The sequence below is a fragment of the Bacillus rossius genome, chromosome 1 (assembly GCF_032445375.1).
Source record: "Bacillus rossius redtenbacheri isolate Brsri chromosome 1, Brsri_v3, whole genome shotgun sequence".
NCBI classification, from domain to species: Eukaryota; Metazoa; Arthropoda; class Insecta; order Phasmatodea; family Bacillidae; genus Bacillus; species Bacillus rossius.
Window position 1 is genome coordinate 229,232,929 of NC_086330.1, and position 14,670 is coordinate 229,247,598.

The 14,670-nt window shown below is 34.7% G+C and overlaps 1 protein-coding gene across 9 annotated transcripts in view; it reads left to right on the plus strand.

The window, feature by feature from the left end:
* LOC134527342 (F-actin-uncapping protein LRRC16A) overlaps window positions 1-14,670 on the plus strand; it is a 324,842-nt gene that overhangs the window by 104,615 nt on the left and 205,557 nt on the right. For all 9 annotated transcript variants that reach the window (XM_063359938.1, XM_063359939.1, XM_063359940.1 and 6 more), the window contains 2 exons: window positions 9,501-9,682; window positions 12,225-12,376. In XM_063359938.1, coding sequence (XP_063216008.1) covers window positions 9,501-9,682; window positions 12,225-12,376 — 334 coding nt within the window. The remainder of the gene's footprint in view (window positions 1-9,500; window positions 9,683-12,224; window positions 12,377-14,670) is intronic.

Here is a 14,670-nt window from a genome sequence, read left to right on the forward strand (position 1 = left end):
CTAAAGATAAAGCACTTTATCGTAATGTTTTGGGTTTTCCGTATTGGAAAATAAATAATATTAAATATTTATGGTAAATATTCCTAGCAACAAATGACCATAAAGAATCAAGATAGCCAACATTTTCTTTTGAAAAGTAATGACTTTTAGGTTGTTGGTTGCTGATAAATACAGCACAAAAATTAGCTCATTTCCAATGAAAATAAGAGCATTAGTTAGAGCATTGAGTTATGAGTTTGAATTTTCCTTGCTTTGTGAGTATACTTCTTTGAAGTTGGGGCTGAACAACATTTTTATTGTAAACTAGTTAATAAGCCGCAGCTTCGCTTGTGCAATTTAAGGCTATAGCTTAACATTGAAAGAAAGTATGTGATTATCTCAAAATATTTTTATTAAAGAAATAGTCAAAATGCATAAAAGATTTAATTCATAACAAAGCTGTTAAGAAAGATATTTTTTAAAGTGGTAGCGTAGTCCTTTTTAATTTTTTGTGAAGGTTATCTGATTTTTATAACTCCTGTTTTAGTATGTTCGAGGATATATTTTAGATTGATAAAAATGCACCTCCTTTCCATTACATCAGGTAGAAAAACCAAAAAAATTGTTAAACACGTGCCTGTTTTGTTATAATTTAGTTTATGCCATCATTCACAGTTACCCTTTCATTTATTATGGTTAAAGCTATGCTTAGAATAATTAAGTTGTACACCTTTTTACAAATACTATATATTTTTTAAATATATTTGATGCATTTGCATTTTTATATGAAATGCAATTGCATTGCAGATATCAAATTCCTTATCTAATATATTAGTTGATTCTTAATTATGCTTAGTATTATTTAAACAAAATTCCCCAATTTTTTCCCACCCTCCTCTTTTCTGACAGGGATGCCTATGTAAAAATTTAGAACTAAGTAAATACGAAAATATTTGTTAACCAACTAAAACCAAACTCATCCAGTTTTTTTTACCGTTGATGTAAGCTCCAAAATAGTTTTAATAAAATTAAATTTATATTGAATTAACATTTATCTTGACAAAACTGATTTTTTGGATTTCATAACTTTTTTATTTTATTGAAATAAATATTCACCCCTGTTACAACTAAAGAGGTGATATTTTGTAGAACATTTAATAAGAGGAAGAGTTTTAAGGTATGTTTATTAATCATTACTAATATCTTAAATTAAGTTTGATTTGATCATAAGATATTATTTTTTTATGTTAAAACGATTTTTAAAATTCTTCACCCTGACGTCAGCCGGGGCTTCGCCCCACGAGCCTGATCATCCTCCGTTCCCTTTCCCACCACCTTTCCTACCCGGCATTTGTGTCGTGACGTACGTAGTCATGTGAGATTCAAACTGCGCGCCACGAACTACAGCAAGAGGGTGCTTAGCTGCAGTGCGCCACACCCCTAAGTATGCTAATTAATATTGTAACCCTTTTTATTTCCGCCCCACAACAGTGTAACGAGGATTATGCATGTATGTGTTTTTAATTAATAATTTCATGATCTTTTAGTATTTTATAAGTCCAAGCACGAACACGGACGCTCCCTAGCAGGCGACGGAGGAACTAGCATGAAACTCATTTGAACCGTGTTTTAGGTTTATAGGCAATATTTACAGACGGTCCGGACATGGAAGGAATTTAATAATTATTGTAAAATTTATTATGTATTTTCTGAGAGTAACCCGGGGCACGCTACAGCTAAATTGTAACGGTAATTGCGTTCGGCGCGAAGGGCGCCATGTTGCCACCTGCAAACCATGAGCTCAGCCCAGTCTCCTTCTACAACCGGCCGAGAGCGGACGTCTCTGCCGACACCCCGAGGACATCACCGTTGATTCACTGAGTAGTAATTCTGTAGCTCAATATTATTTAAATCGCTTTCTTTTCATCCTCGGGGTCTCTCTCGGTCGGAGAGACTATATCAGTAATAATTATTCACCCCTCGGGGTTTTTATATCACCGGTGTAATAAGTAACGGCTTGGGGCGGCCACGTGCGTGGTTCGCCTCCTCACCTAATCTGATTCGTGCCTCGGGCGTTTTTGCAGTTGTATCAGTGAAGGAGCGTGTATGGACGTATACCGTGAGTAGAATAAAAACCAATTAATTGTGTTACATGTTTTTGTGTTGGGGGGGGGGGGGGGGGCACGTGGGTTCCTATCCTGGCCGGCGGCGTGTGGGACGCCCTGAGAGCCCACTGCGGATTAGAAGCGTGCCCGACGCTGAGAGCGGGCTTAGGTAGGGACAGGAGTTGCGTGTAACATCTGGAGGGCTAATATCTCGCCGCACACGGGCCACGTAACGCCCTGTGGTAGAGTCTCTCGCCGGGTCCACGTGCCCACTCACATGGTGGCGCCCACTAATTTCCACCGATAATTTCACCATAACACCGTACGCCCTCAACCCCTTAAAAATTAGAATTTCAAGTATTACAAAAAAGTTGGTAGATTTTGCATACTTATAAATCATACCGCAATACTTAGATCCCACTTAAGCTAGAGAAATACAACTTTTACTAATAAAAGAACTGACCGTCTTTTTACATTGTTTGCAATTTAATATAAAAAATTGTAAAGGAAAAAAGCATGCTGTTAAATCATATAATACAAGTTATTCTTGCTCAGTTTCTTACTTAATCATAACTTGCTTGGATATATGATTTATTACTTTAAATACTAACTACCCCTGTTTCATTGCCTTTGAGGTTGAATATCGAAAGATGGTTAAAACACCCTACTTAATAATTTTAGTTATTCAAGCTCAGTTTCATACATCCAGCTTTATTTGCTATGGAGATATGAGTTTATTATGATAAAACAAAACTTACTCCTTATTACACCCTTAAATATTGAAATCTAGATACTTGAAAAAAAAAAATTTAGTTACTCTGTATGCTTGTGGATAATTCTTAATATTTTACCCTTAGATCTAGTAAATTTGGAAAATACACAATTTTTTCTTTAAACTGCACTTAACCCTTTTACACCTTAGACTTAGAGGCAAAATCTGGCAAAGGGGTAAATTAATAATTTGTAATATACTTTTTTTATTCTTACGAAATAATTTACATCTTACTTAATTAGTTTAATAATACTATTTTTTAAAATAAATAAAAACCCTCCCCCCCCCTTTTTATTCCCTTAAAAGACAAATTTCAAATAATGATAAAAACAATGCAATGCGTAACTCAATGCGAGTTGTTTTTCTTAGTTTCTTACTTATACATATATAGGTCTAAATGAATTGAAAGAAATCATTTTTTTGTTTTGAAAACATAACCTTCTCCTTTTACCTCATCAGAGTTTGAATTTTAAAAAAATGGTAGAATGGTGGTTGATAGTTTTCGTATTTTTATTATTAGTACCCAATGTATTTTATTAGTCTTGATTATACTCAGAGGTATATTTATTTACCTTAAAACCATATTCACCCACTTTTTCACCCATAAAAATTAAATTTCGCAAAGGGGTAAAATTGTGGGTGTTAGTTTTCATATGTTTTTTACTATTTTAACCCAATATATTTTCTAATGTTTGATTAGTATTGGAGTTATAATTATTTATCTTAAAAACATAATTCACCCCTTTTTCACTCATTGGCAAAATGGTAAAATTGTTTTTGGTCATTCATTGGTACCCAATATCTTTTCTTATTTTTGATTAGTTTTGGGGATATAATTTATCTTAAACTTAAAACAGTGTTTACCCTTTTTCATTCCCTTAGAGGAGGAATTCTGTAATTATATATTGTAGCCTCGTTTTTAAGTTAGTCAGTCTCATTAAAATCAGAACAATATATTTTTTTTATTGATGCTTGAACAAGCAGATAAACGAACACAGAATCAAAAAAACAGGCAAATAGACATAAAGACAAGCAGACTAATAGACAAAAATTTTAAAAATTATTTTTTGAGTTCTCAATGTAAATAGTTATTTCTAGGGATGGGCCGGTCGAATCCTCGAATCCCACCGAATCTCTAGTATTCGAAAGATTCGAAATTCGAGGGAAAAGATTCGGGATTCGAGGAAAAATATTGATGTAAATGTAGTACTTAAAAAAATTAAATGCTTACAATTTACTTGGCCTGTTTACGTTTTCCTTCGAACACATCCTATTGAGGTACAGTAGAACTTCGTTAATACGTGATGGTCAGGACCGAGATAATCACGGATTAACGAATTTCACGGACTAGCGATTAAAAGCCCAGAAGGTCTTGTCAAGCTTCTCAGACACCGGCGTGCAGCTGAGTTAAGGCCGTTCGCGGTAAGGGCCGGCCGTCTTCAAATTAGTGTCTCGGCTTAAAAAAATACAGCACTGCCCAGCCATTAGTTCACGGTCATTTACAACAGCCGAAGAGAGAAAGATAAGATCGTGCTGACCTTGCACCCCCCCCCCTCCTCCTCATCGTACAGCCGAATGCCAGCCAGACACGTCACTCGCCAGGCGCCTCTAGTGCGTTGGCGGGCGGAAACAAACAAAGGGAGACGGGAAGCAGAAGTCAGGACATCTCCCTCAAGTTTAAAGAGTGACAAATGTGACAGTTGAAAGGGGGGCGACACAAAGGGTCGGTACAAACAGCGTTGCAGAGTTTGGCGGCCCACGCGATGGCTTGTAGTGTTTGCCGGCCGCCGGCCCGCGTGACGTTAATTTTAAGCACTGACAAGTTTTACTTCTCTTTTAAATCGTCCCGGATTATCTGATTCCCGAATTAGCGCATCACGGATTAACGAGGTTCTACTGTATTGTACTTTTAATTCGTTATTATATAAAAAAAAATGATGAAGCATGTACTTATTTGGGAAACTTACTTTATATTCATGAACATGGATGCATTGTCGCTACATTGGCATTAAATAAGGCATAAATCATGTATGTATTCTCAGAATATGCTAAAAAATAAAATAAAGCACATTTAGGATTTAGACTAAATATGAATCTTGTTTTTTTTTTTAAATAACTTTACCGAGAAATCTGTTACTTAGTAATACAACAATAATGCCGACTTTCATCACAAGTTACGGTCGCACATGTAGTAATAACAATGAAATAATGAATGACAAAAATTAATACATTATACAATTATTATTTTAATTACAATTCAATTTTAAATATTCTGATACACATTCTATTTATGAATTTTTTTAGGACCAAGTTTGGTTTGTGTAGACTACCAATGTTAAATTATGTATTATCTGAGAATTCCATGATGGCCAACCAATGAATTTGTTAGCCAATCATTTTGAGCAACATAAAAAATAACTAATATTAATATAAAAAATTTTAATGGGTAAACTAGAGAAAGCACCCCTTCACTTTTAACTTCGGGCATATTAATCACTATGCTTTAGTGAGGCTTAATTTTAAAAGATGCACAACAATATTTCTTATGGCCTAAAACCATTGAAGCCAAGATGGCGCCTTTCAGTTTCCATTAAATATTTCAGGAAAGCATTTACCTTCATTTGGGACTTTAAACAAATGTCAAGTTGGTAACTACAAAATATTGTTCCGTCGGATGTTGAATTTCGTTTTCTGATTTCTGTGGATACATGAATCACTGTACTCACAGATAATTCCTGAATGCCTTAAATCCACCAAGTCGGATTCTATAGCAATTGATGAAGTGACCAGATTCTTACGTGATCCTACAGTTAACCCATAAATAAACATTCTCGAATACTGGAAAACTCAGTCTGCGTGTTCACCCAGGCTACATAAACTGTCCAAAAAATATTTGTGTTCACCACCTGCGACAGTGTTCTCTGAACGTTTGTTCAGCACTGCAGGAAACATATGTGACCAAAAACGGAATCGTCTTGATCAAGACCGTGTCAAAATCCTTGTTTTTTTAATTAAAAATTTAAAGGGTTAAATAATTCTGCATAATGTTTAATTTTTTCTCTTAACTTATAAATTATTTTATAATTAACCCTTGAAAACTGGATTCGGATTCGAGGGGTGGATTCGAGGTACTGTTTGGGATTCGGATTCGCGAAAAATGGGATTCAAACCATCACTAGTTATTTCCAATAGGTTTTACAGATTCTTTACGTCAAACAGTTAGATAATAATAAAAACTGTTTAATTTCAAACACTGACATGAGAGTGTGATTATGTTTTATTGAACGATGTTCTGCTTTCATCATGAATTTTGTCTCTGTAGCAAAATTATTTTATTGAAATAATTGAGGGCAGTAATACGTCAAGAAAATTTGTGGAAAGTAAAGGTGTTGCTCGGAATTATTTCAATGACATAATTCTGCTACATTGAAAATATTTGCAGTGGTTACAGAACATCATTCAATTAGACATAATTCAGCCGCTCAGTGTTTATTTTGGAATACTTTCTCTATTATATACAATAAAAATGTTCAGCCCCAACTTGAAAGACGTGTACCAGCCTTGGGAAGCACTTTAGACCGTAAGTCGTGTAGAGGTGTTCAGCTTTTTGGCCGTGATGAACCTGCAGCCTACATGTGTGTCAAATTCAGACTCATTTTGTATAACCTTTGAATATATATACTGTATAGAAGTCGCGAGTGGATAGGATTTACTCTACGTTTTTCAGAAGCGTATGATGAGCAGCTTGGGAACTTCACCGCTGCAGTGCGCTGCCGTAACGCCCTGTATCGTCTTAGTTGTTATTTACACGTTAGAGCGCAGCACTGTCGCCCGCTGTCATTCCCCGCACCCCCCATCTATCATTCACTGTAGCTCAAGGTCGTTCAACGGGAGGGGGAAGGGGTGTTTGAAGAGCTCGACACTTGTCCGCTAGGGACCACCACAAGTCGATGCCCTAGAGATGGTGGCGATTGCGGCGGTGAATTAACCAACTACCTCAAAACCGTATTAGAAATTTTAACCTGGGCTGGCGACTTCTATACAGTATATATATTCAAAGGTATAATGTTGTCTGCAAGTCATGAGCAGCTCTGTGAGTACAGTCCGAAGATTTTGACATGAATCAAATAAACAACAGATTTGGGGATTACTTAAATGGGCTAAATCTTAAATTTGAAAAAAAAAAAAAGTAAAGTTTATGCTTTTTAATTATATTAGACATTGAAAAAGAGTTTATCGGGTCATTCCATATGAAATCAACCAGAGGTCTTAACCTCTACACCTTAGATTTTCATGTTTTTTTGTATATTGGTTATATCAACTAAATACATTATAAATCTATTTTTTCTAAAAAAAAATTTCAAGTAGTTTTTTTTGTATAAATTTTTGAAAATTGCAAAAATAGCCAATTTTAGCAATGTTTTGGATCACTCAAATACTTGTAGGTTTCCAACTAATGGTGCTAGAAGGCTGTTTGACAGCTCATTTTAAAGGTCATTGAATGGGCTTCAATTTGATGTGTAACATGACCAACGTCGGAAAATAAAATAATTTTTATTTGTTTTCAAAATTTTTAATATTGAATTTCTAAAAAACACCATTTTCGATTTTTTTTTAAAAAAAAAGTATGTTATTCCTACTTATATTGGTTAGATTTGTGCCAAATTTCAAGGTGGAGAATCAATGGGATCATGAGTAAATAAAAATGAGAATTTTAGTAGATGCTTAAGGGGGCATGGTAGATAAATAAATGCTTTAAGCGTCAGTTGGACGTTATTGGTTTTTGGAAGACAACATTGAAAAACTGCAAAACAACAATCCTACATAATGTTATTTGCCAACTTTATTAGCAGACGTCCTAAAAAGACAATTCTCGAGCGTTGTTTCTTGCGCAGCAATTAAATGTTCGAAATTACCAAGGCAGAAGTTTGGCTTCAAGTAACCTTCAGTTTTTAATTAATGCATTTAGCTCTGGTTTAGATACCATGCCGCCTTAAGAAATAGTTGCAGCAAGGAAGAGTAGCATAATTTTACATCAAATTTTGACTTAGTAAAGTATTCAAATTTTATTGTTATAGACAAATTTTTTTTTTACAAATTATAAAATACGGATAACAAATCTTACCTTACATTCATCCAGTGTTCTTTGATTAAACATTTGAACAATATGATAATACAAAGCACGTGATCTTGCTGAACAGATGTAGCCTAAGTTCAAAGCACATGATCTTGCTGAAAGGATGTAGCCTAAGTTATAACTGACAAAACATGTTACTGTGAAATACAATAACTTTTGGTGGCTTGCATGTATATTGGCAAAAAATAATGAGAATAATGAAGTTAAAGTCAGTTTTTTTAATCCCAAAGGACTGCTGCTTCCTTTTTTTATCCAACACCAAGAGCCGATATACTAGACATTAGAACTGAAGATCTTCTTAAAAAGGTTGAACCTTGTACAGCAACTGGGAGAACTTTTACACTCACTAAAGAAGTGATTGTAGAGACATCACACCTGCTTGAACGAAGTATACCACAACCTAAGTGAAAATTGTAAATAATTAAATATATACTAAACAGTTTTTTTCATGAGCAATTATATGTTTTGTCAGTTATAACTTAAGCTACATCCTTTCAGCAAGATCATGTGCTTTGAACTTAGGCTAATCTGTTCAGCAAGATCACGTGCTGTGTATTATCATATTGATCAAATGTTTAATCAAGAACACTGGATGAATGTAAGGTAAGATTTGTTATCCGTATTTTATAATTTGTAAAAAAAATTTTGTCTATAACAATAAAATTTGAATACTTTACTAAGTCAAAATTTGATGTAAAATTATGCTACTCTTCCTTGCTGCAACTATTTCTTAAGGCGGCATGGTATCTAAACCAGAGCTAAATGCATTAATTAAAAACTGAAGGTTACTTGAAGCCAAAACTTCTGCCTTGGTAATTTCGAACATTTAATTGCTGCGGAAGAAACAACGCTCGAGAATTGTCTTTTTAGGATGTCTGCTAATAAAGTTGGCAAATAACATTATGTAGGATTGTTGTTTTTCAGTTTTTCAATGTTGTCTTCCAAAAACCAATAACGTCCAACTGACGTTTAAAGCATTTATTACTGTCTCAAATATTATACATTGCAATGTCTGGCTGAAAAAAAAAAAATAATAATTTATGGCTATGAAATGAAGAAAATGATTTAATATAACACACAATTAAATGAAAATAATTTATCAGTATAAATAATAATTATTACATATTGATCAACCATATTATACCTAAATGAACAAAATAAAAAAAATGGTTCTTTGTGAGGTCTCGGACGGCAACATGCATTTTTATCTTTCTCTTGTTTTCTTTCATCCTTTCACTTCTTTGCTTTGCTTATTTCTTTCTCAATTTTTTAAATTTTATTTCTTGCCATTTCACCTGCTCTCTCACACTTATTTTCTCTTTTTTTTTTTTAAAGTACCTATTTGACAAAATCTCAAAAATGATTCAGTACATGAGATAATTTATTTTAAAAGTTTATATGCTCTGTTTTCTACTAGAATATCTAGGATTGGAAGAGAATGCCTGATAGGTAAGGATGATCTTGAAGCTGCAGCATGTGTAAAGTGGTGGATGCTGCTGTGACACAGATATTCGGGGCGCTGCTGCGGGGGTGTGCCACCAACCTGGTGCACCTGAACGTGTCGCGCAATGCCTTCAGCGCCAAGAAGACCAAGGAGGTGCCGCCGTCCTTCAAGCAGTTCTTCACCAGCACGCTCAGCCTCAAGCAGCTCGTCATGTCGCACTGCAAGCTGCCCCTGGAGGCTCTCAAGTGAGTGTGCAGCGCTCTCTCGGCCAGGCGTATTCACATTTCTTCCCATGACATTTCATGTAATTAGGTAGTGCACTTCTCAAAAAAACTTTAAATATTTTGTCTTACTCATATAATAGTTTACATATTTTAACATTGTTACAATTAATTACCTACTTTGATTAAATGAATTTAAAATGACAAGATATTAAAACAAGCTAATGGTAATGCAATAGATAGATTGATACATTTTAATATATTTCAAATTATATTTTGGGCAGATTATGTTTCTGGAATTGGCTTATCCCATTGATTCCAATGGTTTTTAAATCAAAGCTTGTCTATCCTACAGCTGTATCAAAATATCAAAATGTGTTTATTAATATAGGCATCAAAATAGATCTGTCAATATCTTCAATTAAAATGTTTGTCCAATAAATTGAGTGTTTACTGATTAAATATTTTGTTTTATTTAATGAGTTTTTGCTGATTAATTATGCTTTGTTTGGCCAACTATAAGGAGTATAGTTCAATTTAAATTAGGTTTTTTTTTGTTAATACATTAGGGATGTGTTAAGTTCATCAGGATTTTATATAATCAATAAGAAATCTATGCAGATATTAAAATTTTTATTATTTATTCATGATTTCTCAGTGTATATATTACCATTTTGTTTTACTGGATGATATTTTTTTTCAATAAAGTTAAGTGAATGTGCTCACATCAAATTGATCAACACTATTTCATACTTAACAGTACAATTTTGTAATAATTAAAAATTTCATTAGTGGCATTGATTGGTTTTTGTTTTATGGTATATTTTATGTCATTCGAAGGTTGTTTGTAAACTTGCTTGTTTAAAACTTTGTGGGTGCAATTTTATTCTAACATTTTTGTTTTGTTTTTAAGAATTTGGCACCTAAATAAAGTTTTATAACATATTCTAAACAAAGTTATAATTAGTATGTTGTGATGTAGCCTGTGACATCCAGTTTTTCGCACCTCAGATCTCCCAGGCTAGCTCAGATATTTCGTCTAGAGTGCGCATACATAAGTTAGAAAATACTGTTCAAATTTCAGACAAAGGTGCTGTAAATGATTCCTGATAAAAATAAAGTCTCTCAGGACACAAACTGGTTTTAAACTGTTTTTTTATTATTTCATGAAAACACTCAAGTCGTCATTGCAGCCCTTTCCAGGCCACGAGAACAAGACTTGTATAATTTACAAGAAAGTCACATATAACCTCTTCACTGATTTCAAAACAAACAAGTTGACTGTTCCCAAGTGCCAAAAAATGAATATTGAAATACCATTCGCAATTATGTCCCGTGGTCACATACAAACTCATGGTACAAGCCATAGGACTCAGTCCTTGGAACAAACACGAAGCTCACTCGATCCTCGGTGTGGGCGAAATACCTGCAACTGGGTTCAAAAAATTGTAGTTACAGTTGGAATTGATTAAAAAGTTATTTGATTATATAAGGTATAGCCCGGATCACAGTGGCAAAATACTCTATAACTCACATTAATATGCTTTTTTGAGCCACCGTCGGACACACAACTTGCCGGTACCTCGTTCAGACACTGACATACGAAGCTACATGCAAATGTGTACCACCCAAAGGAAGTGGAAGGTGCACACCTCTCTAGCCAATCACAGCACATCCCTCACAAAAAATAGCAATACGTATACAAATTTCCTACCCCTCGCAATGAGGCTTTTCTGGCAAAAATTACACGAAAAAAATCACAAAGTCTGGTGACATCATTTTTAAAAAATAAAAAAAAAATCATGGCGCATGGCAACAGCACTTAGACTAACTTCCAAGTCTTTTTCTCACACTCTTCTAACTCTGTCTCTCTCTAATGCAACTGGCAAGCTATTGCACCTCCTCGTTCAAACAAAGAGCCATGGCAAAAAAAAAATACAAAAGAAAATTATGTGCAACGCTCTAATCTAACATATCAAAAACCAGCAATCCTTACAAATATACTTGAAAGCACATAAAACCGTAACTACACAATAAACGCGTAAAAATTACATCTATGGGCATATTCATTGCTAAGCAAACCAATCTCAGAATAACTTAAACAGCATGAAACATTGTAAAATATGGTCATGAACTGTATGGCAAACACAAATAAATACTTCTTAAAATTAAAAAAAAAATTCTGTTATTTATTGATATCAGAAAACCTAACCGATGTACTCGATATGATGAGACTCCATAATAATTCATTAATTAAACCATTTAACAAGTGGGAAAGCAGTACCCTGGGTTGTTACATGTTGTAGCCTAAAGAGCCTTAATTCTGTAATTCATTTACATAGTTTTCTTTTTGAGTAGGTATGCCCTGAAAATGTTGAAAACATAAAAAAAAAATTAGTTTTTAACTGCAAAATATTCAAAACATATGCTAAAAAAATTTTGTAATTAATGTAAGGAAAATTTACTCCACTTAGGAAGTCTATGGGATATTGTATGGTGTGAAAATGAGTGTGATGTGAGTGTGCACACAGGCAGTCAGTCACGGGGAGGGGTGAGGTGTGTGCAGGAACCTGCTGCTAGGGCTGGCGTGCAACGAGTCTACCACGGACATGGAGCTGGACATGAGCTGCAACAACCTGGGTGCACAGGGCGCGCACGTCCTGGAGTCCTGCATCCACGGCATCCGCTGCATCGGCAGCCTCGACATTAGCGAGAACAGTGCGTGTCATGCCTCAAGGTCACACAACCAGGTCTTTGCATGCAGGTTTCTATCTATGAGTAACAGATAGAGACCTGAAACTGGCGGTGTTATTTTTGGCCAAAAACGGTATTATTTTTGCCAAAAAGCGGTGTAAAAAAGCGGTGTTATTTTTTTTATCCGGATAATTAAAAGAAATAGTTGTAACTGTATAGGCTTAATATTTGTTACGTAATTAATTTTCTTTGGCATAGCTTATAATTATCCTAATTTAAACACACTCTTTACATTTGCTTAAACCAAAAGTACATAACAATGAAAACATGAAATTTCCAGTTGTACATAAAAATTGCTCAGCACTGACTGTGAAACTTCCATACAGAAATTTTTTAGTCACTTGTAAGCTTAATGCATTGTTCAGTACATAACATAAGAAATTAAAGTACTGTTCATCATATGAAGAACCACAGAAAAAATTTCATTTTACTAATGGACACTATGTGTTAAAAATTCCCTTGTAAAAATTTTACACACACACATTAGCTTAACATAACTGTTGCATAAAATTCTTTAAAAAAAAAAATATATCAATCGTCAAAAGAGAGCATTGTAAACATTTCAATATTTTCTTCTTTCAAGTTCTGCCGTCTATCTGAAACAACAATATTGTAGTGACTCAACAACCTCTCACTCTCAACATTATTTGTAGGCATTCATATTGATTTAAGCACAGCTGAAGCAAACTGTTGACAGTCAGTTGTCAGTGCAGTGAGAATTTTCACTACATCAACAACTTCACCAGCTATGCAGAGTGACTCTGTTGCATCTTTTAGAGACTGGTACCCTTTAAAAAGGTCAACACTGTCTATCATCTTCAGGTCAGCAATGGATTTTAGTTGTGTAACTATGTTTTCAGTATAGTTAAGCAGAATGTTCTTAGGGTTGAAAAGCTGGTTCAAGGACCTGTAAACATGTGCACAAGGATCACTGTTCATGAGTGTCTGCAGTTTGTTCATGCACAGTGTTGTGGCTTTTTGGCAGTTGTGCTTCACATGTGCAATGTCAGTGGTGTTCAAATTTTTGAGAACACTACTGTTTTCTAAAGTATTGGAAAATATACCCTTTGCTACACAGTCCAAACCTTTTTGTATGTTTTCCAGATCCCCATACAGAGTATGTGATGTAGGGTACTTACACCCTTCAAGTTTCATTAGCAGATCCATTATTTCATAAGCATGCTGCTGTACAAAAATACACTGTGCTAAAATTACGGATACTTCTTTGTCTGAAAGCATGATCAGATACTTAATTCCTGCATTGTTAGTTTCCTGAAAGTCACTATTTCTGAAAAAGTTAATTTCCAAAAAATATTCAGCCAGGTAGAACACTGCACGAAACCTTGAATTCCAACGAGTATTGACTGGCATTGGAAACAGTTTACAAGAGAATCCCGTTATAATGAGCACGGCAATAGCGAGAACACTGCTATAACGAGGTCTTTTTGAGGAATTTACGGCGTGATCACGTGAAGCGCGCTTTGGTTCTTTGTCTGCTTTATCTCCACCCTTCTCGCTCGCCACTAGACATCTTGCCGTTGACACCTGTCACATTCTTCAGCCTTGCAGTCGCCACCTAATTGCGTGGCTTTAAAAATAAAATCCCGTCCTTTCTTTCTTTTATCAAACTTCCGTTCGTTATCTGTGCCTGCGACTCACAGTTACAGCATCATTGGCTGGCTTCAAGGTCAAAATATGCCCGAGTCGAATAAACCAAACCTTTGAATATACATATACTTGTACGGATTTATTATTTAGAAAATAGACAAAATCTATTTTTTCCCGCCATTAAACATAACAATGTAAATTTTTTTTAAATATAAATGCTCTTAATTAATTTGTTGGGACATTTTCATTAACGAAAAATAACATTGTTTATAACTATGTTAGGCCAAAGAAGTCAGAGCCGTCGTTGCTAATTGATCGCGTTAATAATACACAAATATTTATAAACTTGTTTGGAATTATTTCAGTTGTGACACGTTTACAAACACGTCACGTTATTTATATTACTATCTGACAAATAGTAGGCTTTTCCGTATTTATTTCCGATTCGCTAGGGCAGTTTTCTTGTAACTTTTGTTTTGGTCAGTTGTTGGGGTATCTGTCCGGGAAGGGGGTGGTGATGGTTTGAGTTTAATCCCAAATTTATTTTCTAAAAAAGTTTACAGGTTTCTTTAAATGAAAAAAAGTATAGTTTTCCAGCGACTATTTCGTTTGAGGCGTATGTGCATTGCCGCACTCCTGCTTTTTTGTAA